Raw genomic sequence first — 22,095 nt, 5'->3', positions numbered from 1 at the left:
TCTGTTGAAGCAGATGCAATTATACTGTATGAGGTATTATGCACCACTCTGCTTGTCAAGTGGATAGGGGCTGCTTTCATGGTATTTATAGGCAGGCTATCAGGCACTGACTAAACACACTGACTTTCCCCTTCCAGTTTTGACTCAGAGGGATTGTTTCAAGTCTCTTTTATGACATCTATTATATACCCAAAAAGAAAACTTTCAGATTTGGAAAATGATGGATTAAAGGTTGTCTACATGCATACGATGTGTTTGCATTGTGCAAACAGAATTTGAGACGTTCTTTACTGAGATAACACTTTATATTTTATCCTTTGCTTTACTGTCTTCGTTCCAGTCCCTCCTTTTTCCTGCACTTGGTCTGGCTCTTCCCCTCAGCTGCATTCCAGTTATGTGTGTGTGTGAGAGAGAAAGAGAGTCTTGATATTGATTTCTCTGGCCACTGCCACTCCTGCACTTTACTGGTAGAAGACCCAAATCAGGGAAAGCTTGGCTTTTTCTGTCAATCCAAGATAAAGGATCACACAGAAGTCATAGTGAAAGAGAATCAGCTCCTAATTCTAACACACACATGTAAAAATGAATTAACATCGACATGTGGATGTATTTCTACATGGGAAAGTCAAAATCCATATCCCTGGGACCAGGCTGATCACTGTAAAAGTCACTGCTCCATGGCATGCAGCCCCTCAGCGATATGTCTGTAAGAACATTTGATATGTTGAAATAACATTGTAGTTCTTCCACCTTGCCTAGTTCCTAGAAACCACTGCATTTTTTTTCTGAAATGGACTCTATGTTATGTTTATTTTATATATATAAATGTATATATATTCACACATGCATGTGTATATTTTTACAGAGATTCGCTTTCAGCACACCTACCCACAGGCATACATATATAAAAGCACTTCATCACACACATTCAACATTTGTTAGTATTATAAGCAGTTGTATATTACCATCTGTTTAACACTTTTAGATACATCCAGATACCTGTACTCCTTATAATACGCATACCATTGTTTTATACTGGATTATCTCTAACAGACTGTGATTAGAAAAAGTATCTTATTTGGAAGTGTGACATAGAATTGGATGACTCAGGTGAAACTCTGACTGAGATTATGCCTTTGAAAATGGTTGTACAGGATGTTGCTGTAAAAAGACCTGGGGTGCTGGGCAGCCTGGGGGAGCACTGATACCAGTGTCATTGCTGGAGGTCCAGTAACACTGGACCACTATATCTATACCTATACATACACTACAAACATAGACGCTGTTTACAAACTTCAAGAAAATTCTTATCATTAGGAGCTTTGTTAAACTGAAAGTTAAGATACAGCTTGTAAAAAGAGGTTATACAAAGAACTATGTGTTTTCTGAGAATTTTTTTCTAGGTTGGGGTTAGCTAGAAGAAATTGCCAGTTGGTGGTAATTTTGCTGGAACAGCTAGTTTAATAAAAACTCTAAAAATTAGAACCATTATGGTTTTGTTTCTTCACTGAATTTTCTTAAGCTCATATTACTTTCAATTTGAACTTTAAAAAAAAAGTTATTTGCCAACAGTTTTGGAAAAATATTACTTCCATTTGACTTGAAATTACATATATTATGCTCTAGCAAAGCAGAAATCATTATTCTTCTAGCAAATGAAATGTTTAAAATATTACAATCCTGCATTCAGAACTGAACAGACTATCAAAAGTTAGTATTTACAACACCGTACAGTTTAAAATAAAAATCCATCAGCTTGGCACATTGGATGAAGTAGCATTTTTGACATGAATAATTGTTCAAGTGCAATTCTTCTTATTATTTCTATTTCTCAAAACAATTCAGAACTATTTTTTAAATAAGTAGGAACTGCACTAGAAACACTTGAATCTCTTATATAATAGTCAAGTTTGGCCTAAAAAATACACTGTCTGATATACAGAAAATAATCAGAATAAGACAGACTACACAGATTGCTGAAAACAATCTACCAAAAAACCAGAAAGATTTTTTTGAACTCTGAGTAATGATGCTGCCATTTTAACCTGTTTGGAAAACAATGAAAGGTAAAATGATAGTATTTTTAACTTCTCTTGTCTATGTTAGAACAACCCTCCCTAAAATAAAGCAATCTTCTAAAATGATATAAAAAGTATGAACACATGAACGTGGTAAATATTTTGGGACCATGTGTAGCACTGCAGCGTTACATGAATATCATGTGGAATTTTACAAAGGAATCTACCCCCAAACCCACCTATTAATTAAACAAGGTTAAGAACATGGGTGATGTCTGGTGCCAGTGATGAGGTCTGATGGCAGGCAGTGTCTGTGCTGTGGTGGATGCTTTCCTCTCCAGTTGACTGGGGACAACCTGTCTGAGCCCACCAGGCTGCCTTGTGGAGCATGGACTTTTCTAGAGGTTTCAGTGGAAGGAAGTCAGCCAGGCTCCATTGAACAAGGTGGGTACCGAGAGCCCTGGCTGAGGCTCTGGCCAATATCAGGGGAATAATCCTAGTAACATGCTAGTGATGGTGGCATGATGAATGCCGCCCCGCACACCTAGTGTGTTTTTCATTCCCATACAATCGCAATGATGTTTCTATTAAACTCTAACCTGCACCTCTTCCTCACAAGACATGAAAGCACTGTCAGGTTCCTATTACTAGCTCAATTTCCTCTTTTTCCAGTTTCCCACCTCTTTCTGCTGCCTGTTTTCTCTGAATTGCCCCAGCGTGAAACCACCAATTTTTCCTGCGCTCTTTCAGTCCTTCACCATGTTACAGGCACCCCCAGCTCAGCCCTGCCAGCTTCTGCAGAGCTGATGGGTTCGCAGAATTCAAAGGTGTGATTTCAGGCCAATAATCATCAACTGCTGATAGCCTTTGCTTATTGAGACTTGTTATTCTGTGTATGTAAAGCTGGAATAGAAAAGATCGTGAAGAACAGTACAGCAGCATAAGCCTGCATGCTTCACGACTCACTGCTAGCCTATGGATAAAATCCCAAGGTACAGTCCTATCAAGAAGAGGTGTCCAATATGATCTGACTTTTCCTCAGCACTACCACAGGTGATGCTCAGTATGGCAAAGAAAGTGTCAGTAAGTACTGCATACAACGATGCCGATTCTAATGCAGAAGAAATTAGTTGAATACAAAAAATTTTAATTTACTTTCATTAGGAGATGAAGAAGAAAGCTATACATCAAAAGGAGTGAAAGTGCCAGTGTTTAAAAGATCTATACTCACATCACTGCTCTCAGACCTTTCTCGCAGAGCTCCTTCTCTTCTTTTCTTTAGTACCTTGCCCTCCCCTCTCCCGCCTCATTCTCCACACACACAGGCATACAAACACCCACTCTCCAGTCATCACTGAGCATAAAATTACTGCCTTTTCTCCCTGCCTCCCCGCAGAAGAAAAATAAATTGTCACATCTCCAGCTCCAGCAAATCCTAGTCCAGTTGGTTTTCTCCCAGACCTGCACCCAGCCTCTGGAGACGGGACCCTTTTCTCCCCCCCCGACCCAGTCAACCTCTGAGGCCGAAAGCTGAGACCTGGCAAAACTCCTGAGCTCCAGTCCCCAAGAATTTATCTAGCTCCTGTACACAGTCCTCGCTTATCGGGGCACGACGGAGGAGCGGCGTTTCGGGAGCATGACTCCGCCACCACAGCACCGCTCCCCCGTGCTATGGACTGAAGGAGGAGACAAGCAGAAGAAGCGTGTGCTGCCCCGGCAGCTCCTGCTGCTGCATGCACAGAGCATACGGCAGCAGCATTGCATCTTGAGCTCCACCTCCATTCGCCGGCTCAGAATCAATATCGCGCTTACGGGACTGCTGGAGGGGAGAAGACTTTTGTGGGGCAGCGAGAGGAAAGGCTGGATGAAATTTTCCATCAGCATTAACTGCATGCCCGCATACTGGTTTGAAAAGTGCTCCTTACATTACTGAGAAATTTTCATTACAGGTTTTTAAACAAACAAGCCATTTTTCAAAATGTCAGAATCATCAGTTACGAAGAGGCAGTTGCGTAAGTGCTGAAATAAACTTTGCTCTTCTTACAAAGGCTATGTGAAGAGCTAAGCAGGGTCACATGAGAGGTGCCTCAACAGACAGCAAAAGATTCTTTAGGAGTGAACTCATAACAAAATTGCCTGAAATGTCTCAGTAACCCCCATTAGCTAAAGGTTCACAAAGCTCCTGGAATATGATGTATGTGCCTGGAAATGTTTCTTCATCTCTAACACAACTCTGGATGTTTTTACTTTATGCCATACATCAAATGAGAAACTCAGAGCACTGACAAAAAAATTGTCTACGTGCGGTTGAGCACAGATTTCTGGTTTAATGTATACCACACAATTTGACATACACAGTCTTGGGCCTAAATATCTTAAGCTGAACTCCATTAAGCTTCTCTTCACTAATATTTATAGTAGTTATGACGGGGGTTGCTTCTCCTCCACCGGGGTCTAGTCAGGTTCTACTTTGGATTTGAATTAAATGTTTTGTTATCGGACTTTAAAAAGTTCTAAAAAGACTATTTCTCCTTTTGGATGGGGAAATTCTGGTACAGGGTTATTAACTAATTTGTTCAAGTAAAGTATTTGCTAACTGCCAGGAAAGATATTTCCCATTCTAAATACACAGCAGAAATTGTATCTTAAAAGTAATTATTTAATTTATTCTTAAATTTTCAAAGGGTTTAAAATTTGCTTTAAATTTCAGCTTTAAAATTTGTTCTCAAAGAACAGTTAAAGGAAATGAAGAGTTGAATTTCTGAACTCTCAGATTTTAATATAGGTACAGATTGTATTTGGTTGCACAAATGAGGAGGCAGAGGTGATTATGCATTCTTAATCTATTTAATTTTTAATACAAAATGAAAAAAATCTGAAACTCAGCTAAATGTTTACTTTTTGTTTTGATAATTGAATGGTATAATAAAGCCCTATATGCCAAAACAACACAATTAAAAGAAAATCAAAGGTTGCATGGCTGATGATATTGAAAAGTACAGTTCTATATTATTAATTTTGTTAGTGCAATATGAAGTTCTCACTTTCCCTATCACCTCTTTATATAGAAAGAAGCTCTTTCCCTCCGCCCAGATCATTCTTCTTGTTAAGAAATAAGATGTCATTATTTATTGAATGAAACAGTACATGAGAAGATGCTGACTATTATTTTCAATGTATATTTTTGTCTGTTCATACAAATAGCCAAATCATGTGAGATAGATGTTAATTACATTTGATAGGAGAAAAGTTATTTCTGCAACTGCAGCATTTTTGGCAGCCACTGAGTTCATTGCACACTGCTTACTCAACTGGCAACTTGCAAAATTTACAAAAATTGTCCTAATAAATGTGAGGATTATGACAATACATTTGTCATCTCCTGACCTATGTTAAACATCCTACTAGCAGAATCTGCAGATTTTGTATGACGGGTTTCAGATTGAAGAATGAATTTATGGGCTTCCAAGACTTGCCATGCACGCTTGTTTTGTGTATGACAATATGAACGGTAAAATGGGATAAAAGTGTGTGACAGTAGACAGAAAAAGATTATTTAACATTTCTTCTGCCTTTGTATTTTGCATACTGCAATACGTATGGCATAGTTTTAGTATCCTTGTCTATGCGTTTGGCCTTTGTGGCCATGTTTTCCACAGAGTCAGACCTTGAATTAATAGGAAGGTGAGGCTGCACATACTTGAATAGTTCATGTTCCAAACACTCTCTCTGCTTTTTCACGTTCACTCTTTTATATTTTACTTTACCATGTTTCTTGATTTCTGTACGATCACATTCTCTGCTAAAGATATGGTACCTTTGAGCACCAGATCTCCATTTACTCTTGTTACAGAGCCCTAGACTGGCAGCTTAGTTTAAACAGAGTGCATATGTCCTGTGTATATGATTTGTGTTGCATTTGTCCATAAGATACAGGATTATTTATATTATCATAGATCGTATCTGCATTATGTCCTCTCTTTCCATCACATTGCTTCACCTTTGGTTTCTGGGTTAAATAAAAACATACTTGCAGTGAAAATCTGGTCAAAGGTGAAACAGTTGGATAAAAAGACAGTAAGTGCTGTACATGTGGAATCTGGCATGGCTGGACGTGTTCAGACCTCAGCCATCTCTAATGAAACACGTTCAACTTTTCTGTAGTCGGTGCTGGAAGAGTTGCTCTGATGGCTTAGCCATTAGAATTAACTTACTACATATAAGCAGATCTGCTTATATACTCTCCCCTGCAGAAGACTGTGGCACACTTACATAACCCAGAACTTCACCTATTTACACGTCCAGTATTTTACTGTTTCAAGTAGCAAGCACATATTATCATTCTTAGGACCGATAAACATACATCAAAACATAGTTTTAACAAATGTGTATTTCTTTCAAAATTAAGTAAGTGCCATAAACCATGCATACTATGAGTTGTCTCCTGTGTATAAATATGGATTTTATCAAAGCAAAATGAAAGAATGCTGTTCTTTCCAGATTCCTACTGCATTTCTGTGTATTATCTGGACTTGAAAATAATTAGTCTTTTGACAAGTCACTATAGGAAAGAAAACAATTTACATATATTATTCAATCCCAATATTGGTATATACTTTATTGGCAGTAATAATATCCGAACCAAAATATTATAAGCGCTGGAGATGAAAATTAATTTCTATATACAGCTGAACTCAACCATCAGACTTCTTATAATGTTGTTGATTGAATAGTTAAATGAGAGAAAATTAAGCCTATTAAGTTTAAAAGGGTTTTTGCCATTTCTTTTAAGCGTTCATAAAACCACAAGTGTGAGCTTGAATTAGGCTAGGGGAAACAAATATCCTTAAAATTGTCAGAAAACTGTTATTACAGTAATGAATTGATCACTGCTTGCTGTAATAGATGATAACGAAAACCAAAAGAGTCTATTAACACACTCCTCTTAAGGCACTGAAGGAGGAATGGGGTTGTTTAAGTAGGCATCTAACGTACTTCACAACAGCCCTGGGCATTTGAGATGTTCATATGGGACTTGCAGGTACAACACAGGACTTAGAAGAGAGGGCTGCCTGGAAGGGCAGGAGGAGGCTGGGTGGGTTCTCCGGCACTTTTAATGGCACTGGATACCTACGTTTACGCAACTCAATTACACCCCAAATGTTGGTAGTCTCAGTTGTCTGCTGGAGGCAACCTTTTCCTCCCTATTGACACTGTACCTGGGGATCTAAGTTCCTTAACGTGATGCTTTGAACCACCTTGAATTAAGGTACTAAGCCTAAAGCTTGAGAGAGAAGATTCCCCAAATTTCTAAATTATGGCAAACTTTAGGGCTAAAACCCAACATATGGAGTCAGAGACCACTGAGTCCCATTTGTACTAGTAATGCAAAACCAGAATCATCTCATGAAGTGAGACGGCACATGAGGTGAAGACAAGAAGTTCCGAAGAATTTTTTTCTAATTATTCCTGTGACTTAAAGAACATACTGTCCATCTTCAGAAGCATTTTGAAATCCAAGTTAGATGATGTACTGTAATTGCTCTTCCAGTTTGTATAAACAATTTTAATGGAAGACTTCAAGGGAATAGCCAAATGACAGGGCTAAAAAGAATCAGTAGCTCTCTTCATACGTCAAGGAATATTTATGCAAAGTGGAATGGTTTTAATAGGAAAGATTTGTACACAGTGCTTAATGAACGCTCAGTAGCTTGATAAATAGGCAAGATGGACACAAGCTCTAACTCCATATCAGGCAGAACAGATAGTGACATATGGATTTTCTGCACCTCGGGGAGAACACAAGGCTATTGAATATCACACCAGCCAACTGAAGAAATCTGACAAGATGCACACAAAGACCTCAGATATAGACAGTAACAGTGTGTGGTACACAAAATATGGATACATTTTTTTTCAGTCTAGGCTCATCTCTGTCCTGGTTATCATTCAATGAGTACCTAACAATCTAGTGAGTACCAAAAGAATAAAAATATGAAGAAAACACTAAAATAGGAACCTCATGGAGATTAGAATTCAGTAACTTTGTGACAGAAGTGGACACTTTTCCCAGGTCTTTGGTTAATGCAGGAAGAAATTTACAGATATTACTATGACCACTGTAGCAATATGAAAGCAATAGAAACACAAAAAATATAATGCAAAATTAATGTTGGAAAAAATAGCACAAGTACTAAAAATTTCTAGCAACCTAAATGCCATCTTCTGGTCTATCTATTTACATGCAGAGTTCAATGAATTGCCTACTTTAAAATATGAAAGAAAGGGGGATTGAAAAAGAATATCTTTCTGCTACCAAGTTCTTCATTGCTATTAATACTCCTAAAATGCAAGTATTATTTTTACTGTCACCATCAAGCATTCAGAACCACAAGTCATATCCCTTCCCCCAGCTAAACTGACAGTCTCTCTATATGATATCTAATAAACAGTAAAGCTGGCAGGTTTTTTAATGTGCTTTCTGTTTGAAACCTCTTAAATATAATGTGGTCATACTTCAGAGCTTTCCTCTGCAACTAGGGGAATAGAAACTTTTATCTTGTAAAATTTAGCTAAGATTCACATTTAGTCACCTTTGAAAAAAAAAAATAATTAAGAGTTGCACTTTAAAGGATTCTCATTACATAGAGATTCAGGATAAAATTGTGAAGACTAGCAACACTGCATCAGGCTACCTTGGGAAGATTCTCAAAAGTTAGAGTTAATTTTACCTATACACCTCTTGAACAGTTTTGGCAGTAGTTATATGACATATGCAAGCTTTTATAGTGAGAAATATAAAGTGGATTGAATGAAGTAGGATGCTGTGTATTGCATAAAGGAAAAAAAGTGAATTGCAGCTCCTAGATGTCCCTTCATCTCAGCTATGAACTAGCAGGGCATCTATTAGCTCCATCCTCATGAGGGGTGTAAAGACCACAGCATTCACATTGCAGTTCCAGTCTCAGTGCCTTCTCAATCTCCTCTCCTTGAAAAGCCAAATTATATTGTGAAATGAAAGAAGACTGGTTTTGGGAAACCAGGTTGAGGTTTTACCAAATAGTTACTCCTGGTTTGGCTCACAAAAGGGAAAAATGTAACCAGCATCACTGGTGAAAGGAACTGTAGGTGTCATGGCTGAACAGAGAATGCAATGATTTTGGTTGTACATGATGGAAACACACTCTTTCTGCTGTGTTTTGCACTATTTCTTCAGCTGCCTGTGCTAGAAGATGTAGGAATACAAGCAGTAAACATAACGCAAATCCACACTGACTGGCCTAACACGGGTGGGAAAAATGATCCCTGTCCATGATGCCTGAAATATTTTTTGTTACTGCTGTTAGTTACTTCCCAAACAGTTACTTTTCCTTCTCTTAACTCCATGGGACTAATAGCAACATCTGGCGAGAGAGATCTTCGGACTTAGCTAGACTGAAATGGGGAGACAAAAGACCACTGCCAGTTCAGATGAAACATCCTAGCTTCCAAACAAAGCAAGGGTGTTAAGGGAGGCTGTTATCACAAGCTGTTTTCATGTATGCTGCTCCGCTCTCACAGACCTGCCACGTGGCATAAGCTTGCAGCTGCAAGACTGACACTTGATGAGGCCTTGGTATATATTAAAAGAGTGTTTTAGCCTGGAGATGCATAAAGATAATGAAAAGATAGTCCTTAGCAGTCCATGAGTAGCACAATCTCTCATGTTCCTAATGCCATGCCTTAATTTTGGGAGGCCAGTCTTCCTGGTGCCACTGGATGAGGTAGTGTCAGGTAGGTGAGCTAACTAAATTTCAGCCAGCTTCTGGTATTGTGGAAATGAAGTCTTACATGTATGTTTGACCAGTTCTCCACTGAACTCCTCATCAGTGAACCTCTTGAGATGACAACTGTGGTAAAGAGTTGGCTACCAGGTGGAGGGAATATTGTAAAAGAGAATTTTGCCATATGGATCTTGACTGATAGCATGTGAGAGAGACTTGACCTGTTTGAAAAAGAAGATAGGTACAGTGGTGTGTGGTCATGATACATAGAGTCCTTTAGTGAAATTCTGACAGTATTCACATTCCCAGATGACTGCCAACACTTTTTTTTTTAAATTTTGGCATATTTGCTTCTTTGAATTGAAGGCATTCCTTGTTGCTTCCATATATAGTTCACCTTTTCTGGTGTTGCTGAAACTGGACAGCTTGCATCTAATCTGATCTGACATTAGGTGAGATAATGGTTTGTTCATCCAAACTGACAATCGACAAACAGGGAACAGAACTAAGGATCTGTTTGAACTTGTAAAAATGCATCGTTTTGCAGATGTCCCCAATTCCTTCTGTCTTGACTACCCTACTTTTTACAGAGGTTGTGAGATATTAGCCTTACTGTGCAAAAATATGATGAATAGAGAATTATTCCCTAAGCCTAGTGACATTGTAGGGTCAACCACCTGATAATTGCTTTAGTGTTGCTCTTAATCAAGTGAATAACAACATTTATGACTTTGTAGATCAACAAGTGTGCAATCTCTCCAATTTGCTAAATTTTACCTTAATTTTTACATTTAGAGTAGCCTCAGCTTCTTGAAAAATTCATCATGTATAGAAGACTATTATGGGTCTTGACAGTAGGCCCGCAGATAGCAGCAAGGCCATGGGTCACTCCTTCCAGTATTTCTAACAGCTGGCTCATTCCCTCTGGAGATCTCCCAGGTGCAGTAGAAATTCTGAGTGGTAGATGTGGGTCTGGTCTCTAGACTCTAGATCTGTAGTCTCTAGGCTTCATCCTAATACACTTATCTAGAAGTGGTGGATGTCTACTCATATGGTAGGTGTAGACATCTGTCTTGTAGACTTCTGTACCTTTTAGTTGAACTCTTATCTTACATTTATGAACTTCTACCTCTAGAGTGGATTAACTAATACAGTGAAGCTACCATTCCTGAGAGAGTAACATCTAAAAGAGCCCAAGTCTGCATAGTTTACAGATGATTTACCATCTTGGAGCTGGCCGGGTGTATGCTTGGCTGATGAAATGAAAGAACTTGTTTCCCATTCCTTGGTTCACACTGTTGAGCTGTGACAATTCATCATGGATGTATGCACATTCCTGGAAGGTTCAACCTGCAGTGGCCATAGCTATTCATCAGTTAGAAGGGTCATCAACAGACCCAATTAACCCCTTGTGCACTGTGTTTTTGAGCTGTTTCCTGGAAACTTTCACCAAAGGAACTGGAACTTGCTGAAATGCGCAGAGTGAGAATCTTGATTATGTGGGAGTGTTTCAGTTTATCTAGTCCATTGAATAACCTTGAGAACTGTAGGAAAGTTTTTGCCTTTGCAGCTTGAGCTTTCATCTGACTCAGCCGCAGGCCTAAATCTTTGTTTGACTTAGAACAGCAGTCATTCAAAACCACTCACTGTATAAAAATCTTTTCATATAGATGCAGTCTCTTACCAGTGACGTTCACTCAGCATTTTAATGGGATACAGGGGCCTCTTAAATGCAGACAGTTTTCTATTGGCAGCATGAGGCTTCAGACAAGACAAAGCAATGTAACCTCTCAGGAAAGAATGTGGTATCAGCTCCTAGGCTGTCCTGAGGTAGACAGAGATGCCGTGGAGTGTGATGCTCATATCCAGCAGCTTGATTGAGCTCCAAATGCTAAAACATGTCCTAGGAAGGCATTTGCAGTATTATTAACAGCCATTAGCTCACAGATGCCAGATTTACACGAGGGCATAATAACCCTTAGGAATTCTGAAACATCTGGCAAATGGGATCAGGAATGTAATTTTGGCTGGTTTTGACTCATCCACTGAGATGTCGTTCCTCTGAGTCTGCTTGTGAGGTTTTTTGTGGGTCTGTGACAATTACAGCTACCTCTTAGTGCCTGGCACTGGGCACTGAGTGGTCATGTTAGATCACCAGGACCTCAGACATCACTTGTTGCATCTCAGTGCACTCAGTTTGCCTCACTACTTTAATTGTTTCATAGCATCACAGCAATGCCAAGTCACTGTCAGGCAGCTGCTTCCATGTTCCAAGGGATGAAATCCAAAATTGTTTCATTTTGAAATCTGCAGGTGATATCACTGTGTTGTGATCATGTTAAAGGGTGACAATAACATTATACATAGATTCACACTTCTCTTTGAATAGCATTTGTATTTGACCCCTAAATTGGATTTTGGGGGGAGAAGTAAACCAAAATTACAATATTAGTTTTTTATGAGCTTGGTTCTTTAACAACTAGGATAAACTATGGCATTGGTGTCTTCAGCATGCGGCCAAGATCAGGTAAGATTAAGGAGATGGTGCCTTTTCTTCCTTTTTTCCCTGTATCTGATGCAGGTCTGAAACACTAGGATTTTGTTTACCACTTGGCCATAAAAAGTATCAGTCTTTGAAGGGAAAGGCTCCAGACTTGTATTACAGCTGGGAGCACCAGCACCTGTGGTTACCACTAACACCCAGGTTGCTTCACAGATCTTAGTGACATTGTCCTCAGGCTTTCTATTATGATGCTCTACTGCCACAATATGATATTTTGATCATTTATCAAAGCCTCCTATGACGGTGATCATAGCTGGAGTGCACATAAATTGCACAACAATGCACCGTTCATGTCAAAAAGAATAAATAAAATCCACTTTAAAAGCTCTATTCATCATCCAATGATGCCTACATAACAAAAAAAGGTACATATGTAATTTCAAACAGTTTTAAAACATAAGATTTGAACAGCTTTACGAACAAAGTGCAATTGATGGAACCTGGGTGGCTTTCATATCTCCAGTTGATTAGATTGTAAAATGGCTGAATAGGGAGAGAAATCCTACTTCAGGAAGTGTGAAAAGTATTGGATATCAGGAGATACAAGCACTTTGCTGAACAGAGCATTATAAATATTCTGACCTTAAATATCTTTTTTCAGTTTACCATTATTATATTTAGAAATCACTTCAAATATTCATAGAAACCATGTTAGACGCCACGATCATTAGCCTGAGATTCTCCAATTACTTTACATCGGAAGTCTGTCACTCTTCTCAAAAATTAAGACGTTTGAAGCCAGAATTTATTCTGAGGTGTAATTTTGAACATATCGGGCTCACATAATTATAGTGATTATATATATGAATGTACATTTCTGTCTTGCATTCTTAATATAGTTGAATTAATTACCTCAGAAAAATAATCAATGTTATTTCTATGCATTTGAAAGCACACTTTCCCTATATATTCTCATCACAATCCATGACTACAATTATCACCATCAATAGTATTATGACACCCATATTCCATTTCAACATCAAATTTTAAGTAAGCTGCAAGGATACTCTCTTCTCCAGAGAAAAGAACTCCATGTGAACAAGTTCACCAATAACCAGCCCACACTTCAGACAGATTAGCAAGTAACTATATTTGAGTGCTGGATCTGAGAATGCTAAACCATGACAAACAAGGAAAATCTCTCATGCAGTGTATTAGGTAATATGAAAATATTAGGAAAAATGAAGTTCATGTTACTAAAATCTCTTGAACTTCAGAAAGGCTGTTGTATCCTTTGTTCACCTAATCAGCTAATTTAATTTTGCCTTTGGGAACCAAACTGCATTAAGTTAAAACAGCAACAAGAATTGAGAATTAAAAAGCTGTTAGACTAATTTTTTTATAAAACCAATGCCAGCAATCTGTATTATACTACTTTCTTACATTTTACTTCTTTATATAAATTATTTGTTTATCTATTTGGCATCAGAAACGTCATACCGTCTGTAATATAAGACTTGAGGCAAACTGTGGTTTTTTTAAATAATGCTTTTCACAACCTTCACACTTCCTACTTGCGAAGTCCTGGAGAGTCCTACAGAATACACTAGAGTTCAGGGTGATTTATTCTGATATACAATAGTCCAGATCATTCCTTTGCTACTATAAAAGAAGGATGAAAGGAAATTTCCAGAAGAATCACTTGGGAGTATTCCACCCACATTATTTGTGCTTGTGTGAGTTTATGTGTCTGCCTCCTGTACTGTAACACACTAAAAGGATCCTGCTCTGCTGCTGTGGCCCATCACAGTGATCTGTCACAGGCTAGGCAATACTCTTTATCTTCACAGTCACTCTGCCACCATGAACTTGGTTTTCTGCAGAGACAACATAAATCCCAAACTAGCATTTCTTCTATAAAGTCTTGGTAAGAAATGGAAAGGAAAATTATGCACATGTCCCGGTACCAATGTGCAGCCTGACTATTATCTGAGGAACAGGGACTGCTGGGGAGAGATGGTACACAGTGTCAGGGCTGCATGAACACAGGACTACAGTCACTGGTAACCAGTTCCACCAGTGGAAATCCCAACTGGATCTAAAGAACAAAAATCTTCACCATGAGAGGGAGGGTTTAAGTATTGGGACAGGACCCCACAGAAGCTGCGGGATCTCTGTCCTATAAAATTTTCTGAAGTCCCATGGATGAAGCCCTAAGCAACCCAATCCAACCACAAAGTTAGCCCTGCTTTGAGCAGGAGGTTAGTGACTAGAGGTCCCTGCCAACTGAAATTATTCTATTGTTCTCTGATTGTCTTCTCTTACAGTAGATGATAGCTGGCTTGGAAACTGAGTTCACCTACCTCCAAAAATGTTTCATCCACATAGACCTGATGTGACCTTGCAAACCTTGCAAACAGTGGCTTCCAATCTTTATCAATCTGCAGACATGAAAATATTTCCTGTGGTGGTCCAGATCTTAAGAGCAGCTTTAAGTCTCTCCAGAGGAAGTTTCTTTTATTTAGTTAGTTTTCACAGATTCTTTATTAGTAAGCCACAGATGCCTACATGTCCATATGCCATACTGAAAACTCTTGTTTTGATGTTTCTAATGAGAACAATGTTGGATCAGACTCGACTTTGATTATTTTGCAAAACTGTCCTTTCTAAAGAAATAAATTTGCACTTAGTAGGCTGTGCTCTCTCTGCCTCTTTTTCTTTCCATGCACAGACTCCCCTTGAGTAAACAGCCTATAAACCAAAGAATGTAATAATATCCCATTTTTATGCAGGAGAATGCAGAGATCTTTTCTCCCTTGAAATATTGTGAAATGGGAAAAATAAGCTACTTGGCATTATTATAAAGAAAAATTACAAGAAAGTTTTATCTGAGCAGCTTATTTTTTCTTATAGAGCAGCTGTTTTACACATTAACAAAGAAAGTCATATGGAAAAATGTATGCATTCATGGAGAGAGTGAGACTCAGAAATCTTTATCTCATTCTACTTCTCATATAAAAGGACAGAGGAACCATGTTAATTACCTGTTTCCATTTTCCCATCTTGTGCTGCAGGCCCATCAGGAATTACACTCTTCACCTGGAGAAACTCGTCTGGCTCATCCCCACCAATGATGGTAAATCCAAAACCCATGTTGCTTTTCTTAAGAGTTGTGCTGAGGAAAGTCCCCTTCAGCTGTGATGCATCACGGGTGAAGAGTGGTTTTTCTACATCAGTCAACACATACAAGAAAGACAAAAGTTCTGATCTAGTCACAACGCAGCGGGGACAGCAGATAAAAATATTGGCTGACAGCAGGTGACAGTGTATGAAAACCAAGGAAATAAAAGAGTGCAGGCATTCCAGGAAAAAATATTTGTGAGTTCTTGCATTAATACAAAGCTTAAAACGTATTTCTTATCTATGGCAGATCAGCCATAAGTGGGGAGTTATAAATATTCTTTCGTATTAGAAGTACATTTAGAAGTGGATATTGTGTAGCTAAAATAATTACAACAATAAAAGTGATCTGTGAGGTAATTTTAAGCCCTCTTTCCTAACCTATAAATTCAGCTTTGTCTACAAAGTAATACATTCTCCATAATTTCCCTCCCAACCGCAGTAAGGAAAACATCCCCCGAATATCTTACTCCATTTGTTAACAAGCAGTGCTACGTATTAGGCTAGCTTTTCTCTCCAAACAGGTGGGGTTTTGGCATCCAACAAGCGACACACACAGCTGCTGTGCAACCTCCGCGTCCCCTCTCCGCATGCCTCGGTGTGCAGTGTGTGTGGCGGGGGCTCCCCGTGCCTCTCTCCCGTGCTGTGCTGGGTGAGGAAGGGTGGGAGGAAGGTGCAAAGGTTGTGACTTCAACTGCTCTCGCTACGCCCGCAGCGGTGGGGCTGGGCTGGCCGGCAGCGGAGGACATACCGTGCAGCCCGCGCGTCCCGGCGGGGTCGCGCCGGCACTGGGACAGGTCATTCACGCTGCGGGACCTCTTGGGAGCGGGGTGCAGGTGGGCGAATTTGGGTCTAGGTAAAGTTGATGAGGAGCTTTCTACTGTTACAAAGGAGAACAAGCCTCATTCTCTGCCTATAGCCTTACGTTAAAGTTTATTCGTCTCTACCAATACTGTTTGCTGCTCATTCAGCTCATTTTAAGCACATTAATTTTTACGTTACCAAGAGGCTGTATTCTTGTAAACTCCTATAACACAGCGCTTGAGGCTGTTAACTTAATTGATGCTTGCTACATGAGCTAGCTTAGAAACATACCAAACATCAATTAACGGTAATTTAGAGAAAGTACAATTAATTATTTCAGTGTTGCCAACCTCTGGTGCTCCAGAGAGAGTCGTACATTCCCAAGAATAGAATTTATGATTTTATTTAGAAAATTACTTTGGGGCTCTTATTGTGCTTTCTGTTTCTCAGCCTTTAGGAAACTCTAGGGTCAACTTTTCTGTTTTTTCTCTGTGCCTCTGAAGGTTAGAGTATTTTAGGTGGCTCATGAGTCCCACAACTCTGGGAGCTCAGACATTTAGGGCAGAAAAATGCTAGGAGATAGGTGATAACATTGTGAGAATTGGCAACACTACTCTTTCAATCAGACTATGACGAAATCATTGTCACATAAACAGGAGAGCAGGATCTTTCATCTTAACTAAGATAGCTGACACGGTACTGTACCTCGGAAACCTTGGGCCTGCATAGGCTTTGTTCCAAGTTCTGCGTTGGGCATGTTATGCTGCTGTAGCTTCCTTTTTGCTTCTAGGACAGGGTTTTCAAATTGTGTTCTTCTATTTATGTGGCTGGAAAAAATTTGGTTTTGATTAAAAACTGGGTTCAGTTGGGGAGAATGATCATTTTCACAGTAGGATGCTGAATGTGACTTAGGTGTGTGTGGTTAGAGAGCAAAACCATTATGAATCCCCAATGGGCCTGAGCATGTCCCTTATACTCCACACAATTTTGTTGGGGATGAGAAATGCACAATCTAGCGCGCTGCATAATGAACAGCACTGAGAAGTGTCCTATCATTTCAATATGCTGAACTCTGCTACAGACAAATGGTTTTGATCTATGGGACTACATATTACATAGCAATACTGCTGAAGCATGCTACAATGACAGTTTTTCGAGTCTTTAACACAAGCATTGTTCTGCGCATGATTCAAAGGATCTGAACCAGTTTTGTGCATTATTATTGATTAGCTGTAAGTGAAAGAAATTAGTCACTTACAGAAAAGGTAAAGCCTAGAGCACAGAGTACTTTTATGGTCTCAGCTTAGAAATAAATCTAACATAGGAAATAAACTGAAGATGATTTCTTTTTAATTCTATGGTATATGTCTCCTCAGCTGTACAGAAAAATTGGATGTTGCAGAAACTATCAGATGGTAGATTAGAACTACATAGATAAATATATGAAATATAAGAAAAGTTAATGTACACTTTTTTTCTCGATGTTTTACATTTCCTACAACAGGTCAGTAAGTGCATCTCTGTCATTACAACACTAATTTTCTGTACTGTGTCTAGAACTATCTTAACTACATACTTTCATCATATCCTTGATTTTGATTCTTTTATTTAAAGCATATATTTTATCAGTGAATGAGTAATCCTACAATCCTGTCCTGTGATATGTTTCACATGTTTTCTGAAGAAGGCAAAACAATTTAGTAGGCTGCACTGAACAACTCTACAAGATAGGATCACAATAGGATCACAACCAAGAAAAGGGGCTTGCGCTGCAAACGTTGCTCTGGGGAAATAAATACATATGTACAGAAGGGCAGGTATTCAAACATGTCACTCCTTATTTGTTCTCACTGAGGTACTATGTACTGAGTTCTTCTGAAAATCCAATCCCAATCATGGGCTTTAAGCACCTGGAGAGGTGACCTGGGAACTTTCGAAACTCTGAGATCCTAAAAAGGGTTGAATGCTTTCAATTTATATTGAAATGACCTTTTATGCCACATTAAGCACTTTTCAGGTCCCTTGGGATTCAGATCCTACCACTGCTTCAAAGAAAGTAAGTGGAGCTGCCATTAAGAAGTGAGGTAGAAGAAAGGCAGCAAGTCCTATGGGAGTGCAATACACTTGGAAAATCAGGATTTAGTAGCCAGAGTTAATCCAATGAAAAGATTTCCAGTCACGTAAAAGAATATTTGATTTAATGAAAGGAAGTAAATGTGATAAATCCTGGAGTTGTTACTCTGTTAACATGGCTATAACTTATTCAAGTGGCTGCCAACTTATTCTTGTGCTCTAAAATTTTGATTAATAGTTTTCTTGTAATTTTTAATCTATGCTGCAGACAGATAAAGTCCCTTTTGTTTCTTTCCTTCTTCAGACAGGCTGTTTAAGATTGTTGTAGCCTTTCCTTTCCTAGACTTTTGCTTTCTAGTTGGACCGTGCTGTAACTGCCAGGGTCTTCAGAACCTTAGTCTATTGCAGACCTAGAAATGCATGATGGAAGGGAGACAAACTTCACCAGTTAAAAATGGAGAAAGACAAGACTTACATGCATTAAATAGGGTAATTATGAACTACTAACATAAGCATGAAAAAGGTAATTTTCATGCTACCACCTATCATGTGATGCATTTCAATATTTTAAAGGAAATACTACTTTTGCCATTACACAAGGCAGTGACGAAACAGCACATGAAATACTACATAAAGTTCTGATCACCCATGACCAAATGAAATGAATCCATAGAAAAGGTTTTACAGGAAGACCAGTGAAAGAGAGAGTCTTCTCTGACAGAAGACCAGAGGAGTTTTAGCTTTTTATCCAAGCAGAATTAATTCTGATATATAATTGCATTCTATGAATACATTTGGAAGTAAATACTAGAATGTATTGAAGATGTCAGGATTTCAGACTTGAAATCTGTAGGCTTCTTACAAGCAGAAGTGTGAAATTATGAAACAGCTTCCAACAGCAGATATGGGGTAAAATACCTAGCTTGTTTTATGTTAGCATTTGATAAGGTTAAAAACAGGGTTGCTACACAGTGGGTTGAGTTAACTGCTTCAACACAGGGATCATGTCTTATTTTAGAGGCTCTAAAGTATCCTGTCCTGTTCTTCAGCTGCTCTTCCAGAAGACCATGGGTTCCCCATAGCTTTTGTGCCATATCACGCAGATGTAATGGATATCTAAGATCACACTCACTACAGATCTGCATTTCAGACCTTGAACTATGTATGGTTGATGTCATGCTATAATTTCAGGGCACATCTCAGTGCCACAGGAAGCCCCTTGCAGAGCTAGGTTACAACTTACATGTGGTTCTGTGATATAAAAAATAATGGAATTTTAGCTAATATAGGATGTGTCCATGGCTCAAGTAACATCAGTTCCTCTGGTACTGACATCACAGCTAGACTCTGTTATCCACTGCCTCTCTACAGTTTCTAGGTAGAGTTTATGTTGTGGTTTAGTCCATTTACAAAGAAATGTGTTCAGTAATGGCTATCTTTAAAATGACCTTTTTGTCCTAGCAGTTCAGACAGGAAGACTAGCAGAGGTACTTGAAGCACCTCAAGTTGTTGGTGCAACCTTAATAATTCTTAGCTCCAATTTATTCCCATGTTTTGACTGTTTTATGGTAGTGTGCAGCCTCAAAAGCACGTGAGAATTCTAACAAATTCAAACAACTGCATTAAATATTGTGTCCAAGAGGAGTCAAAGAAAAGAAAATTATAATCAGTTGTTTTTATCAGTCAGTAACACTGGATTTACACTCCTAGACTGATTAGACATGAAACACCTCCCTTTTATGCAATTTTAAGCGCTATACAGCTTCATGGCTAAATCAGAAAAATTGCTACTGATGAGTTTACCTGAGAAAGAAGTTATTAAGCTAAGTAGTTCCCTTGAAAGGACATTCTAGCCTTTCATCTAGCTACTTCAGCTGCATACAAAATAGGTATTTCGAACCTAGGCGTTAATAAGGCAAGCCAAATGAGAGTTTTAGAAATGGTTACAAATAAGTGGTTTTGTGGTTAAAAATAGATTTTGGATGTGATCCAAAATGTATTGCTCATTGCTCATAGTATCTAATTCAGTGAGCATTTCTATCTTCACTTTTCTTCCTTTATTTTATACAATGCATATTAAATATAAAAGCCTAATCCAAAGACTAGAATCCAACTAATTTCTCTTAGTGCCATTGTGGCTGTACAAAAGACTCATGCTGCCTTTTGTTTGCTTTCTATTTCTCAGAACCCTGAATTTCCCTCTGCAGAGAAAAAGGGGTAGTCGCTGCTGCTGTCCTCTGTTAGCTCGCCATATGCTAACTAGGGACAACCCTCTGAGGTAGGATTTGGTTTTGGGCTGCATTTAGCTGTGAAGTTGAAACACTGTCTCTTGTGCTATGAGTAGGTACTGTCGCCACTGGCCAGCCTATAAGACATAGGCACCATTCTGCCATCTCATCAGTGAAGGTGGCCAGGCTAAGTTGTTTTTGTGATAGAGTTTCATGCTAGATGTGTTCAAGACAACTGAAACACTTTCTTAGATTTATGGGCAGTAATGCCTAGTATGCAGATTTTAGTTGGTGGCCGAGATACTGAGCCCTGTCAAAATGGTAGCACGTCTAAACATGTGCATCAGCAGAAGGAGTTTAACCTATCTCCTTTTCTTAGCTACTTTAATGTATGGGGGGTTTTGGTAGTTTGTGACTTTAACTTTTGAAATTGTTGCCTAAAACCCACCATTCTGAGAATCAGGATGTCTAACAGATGGACATTCGGATGCATAACTTGTCAGTGCCTAACTCCTCTTTACATTCACATTCTTCAGTTACTAATACTTTATAATGACAACAAGATCTGAAATAAGTTTTTCTATTTGAGTAGCAACAGAGTGTTGCCAGAATTTTTAAGTCAAGGTGGTATATTTTTCCAGAATAAATACCTGTATGGCTAATTTAGCTGTTCTATTAAGGAGACCATGTCTGGAAATTGAGCTCTGTGTTGTAGTTAATCATCCTTAAAGGGGGAAATAATCTTTTGGCAATTAGAATGCTGAAAGACCCAGCGCACTTTAATAACCGCATTCTCTCCATAGCCCTGCACAGCTAAGTGCTGCTAGTTTTTAGTTTATAAATTAAGAGAAAATTGCATGAAAGTTAACCCACGTATAGCAAACACTTCTTATTTATGTCAAATGTCTACACCTTACAAATGAAGCCTGGACCTGCATAACAAGGCAAATGAAAATTTTAATAACATCTTACACCTACATTCATGCATGATTACGAGAGGAAGTTATACTGGAGACCTTATTTTTTAACAGAATTTGCAAATATGTTGTGATTAGTCTTTATTAACTTTACTAGCAAGACCTTTGAGGTTTTTCTTTGTGTCTTTTTTTAGCTTTTCCTCTGTTCTCAGAATACTGGAGCTGAGCATAGTCCTTGTACAGTGAACCTGAGTCTGTCTGCCTCATTGCTTATCCTTACAAACTTCCCATGGGATACAAATATTTCAGTGAGCAGAGTAAAAGCCCTTCTTTCACTGACAGTTTTAAAGGCCTGTGTGTAAAGTTGGACTGGACTTGAATGTGTGAAAGTTCATAACCTAACCCTTCTTGATTTACCCACTTCTATGACATAATTAAGAGAGTTTATTGTAATCTGATTTTATCTCGTTAAAAACGAACTCATCTGTTGAATATTGGTAATAAAAAAGGTGTGACTGCCACTTTTTAGCATGAAAAATGGAAAGCATTCTTTGTTTCAAACTTATTGAGCTCAGACAGCAAATTAAAGTACAGCTACATTTTACTGAC

At 38.6% G+C, this 22,095-nt stretch overlaps 1 protein-coding gene across 11 annotated transcripts in view; it reads right to left on the bottom strand.

Annotated features, from left to right (window-relative positions):
- MAGI2 (membrane associated guanylate kinase, WW and PDZ domain containing 2) overlaps positions 1 to 22,095 on the bottom strand; it is a 763,702-nt gene that overhangs the window by 136,160 nt on the left and 605,447 nt on the right. For 9 of the 11 annotated variants that reach the window (XM_049814031.1, XM_049814020.1, XM_049814022.1 and 6 more), the window contains 2 exons: positions 16,974 to 17,095; positions 15,329 to 15,511 (listed from right to left, as the gene is read on the bottom strand). In XM_049814031.1, coding sequence (XP_049669988.1) covers positions 15,329 to 15,511; positions 16,974 to 17,095 — 305 coding nt within the window. Of the gene's footprint in view, positions 1 to 15,328; positions 15,512 to 16,215; positions 16,345 to 16,973; positions 17,096 to 22,095 lie in introns of all 11 variants that reach the window. The other 2 variants (XM_049814030.1, XM_049814023.1) reach the window with 2 other exon arrangements.

This window comes from Accipiter gentilis, chromosome 11, assembly GCF_929443795.1.
Source record: "Accipiter gentilis chromosome 11, bAccGen1.1, whole genome shotgun sequence".
In the NCBI taxonomy this organism is placed as follows: domain Eukaryota; kingdom Metazoa; phylum Chordata; class Aves; order Accipitriformes; family Accipitridae; genus Astur; species Astur gentilis.
Note: the sequence above shows the minus strand (reverse complement) of the source record. Positions and strands in the feature narration are given on the sequence as shown.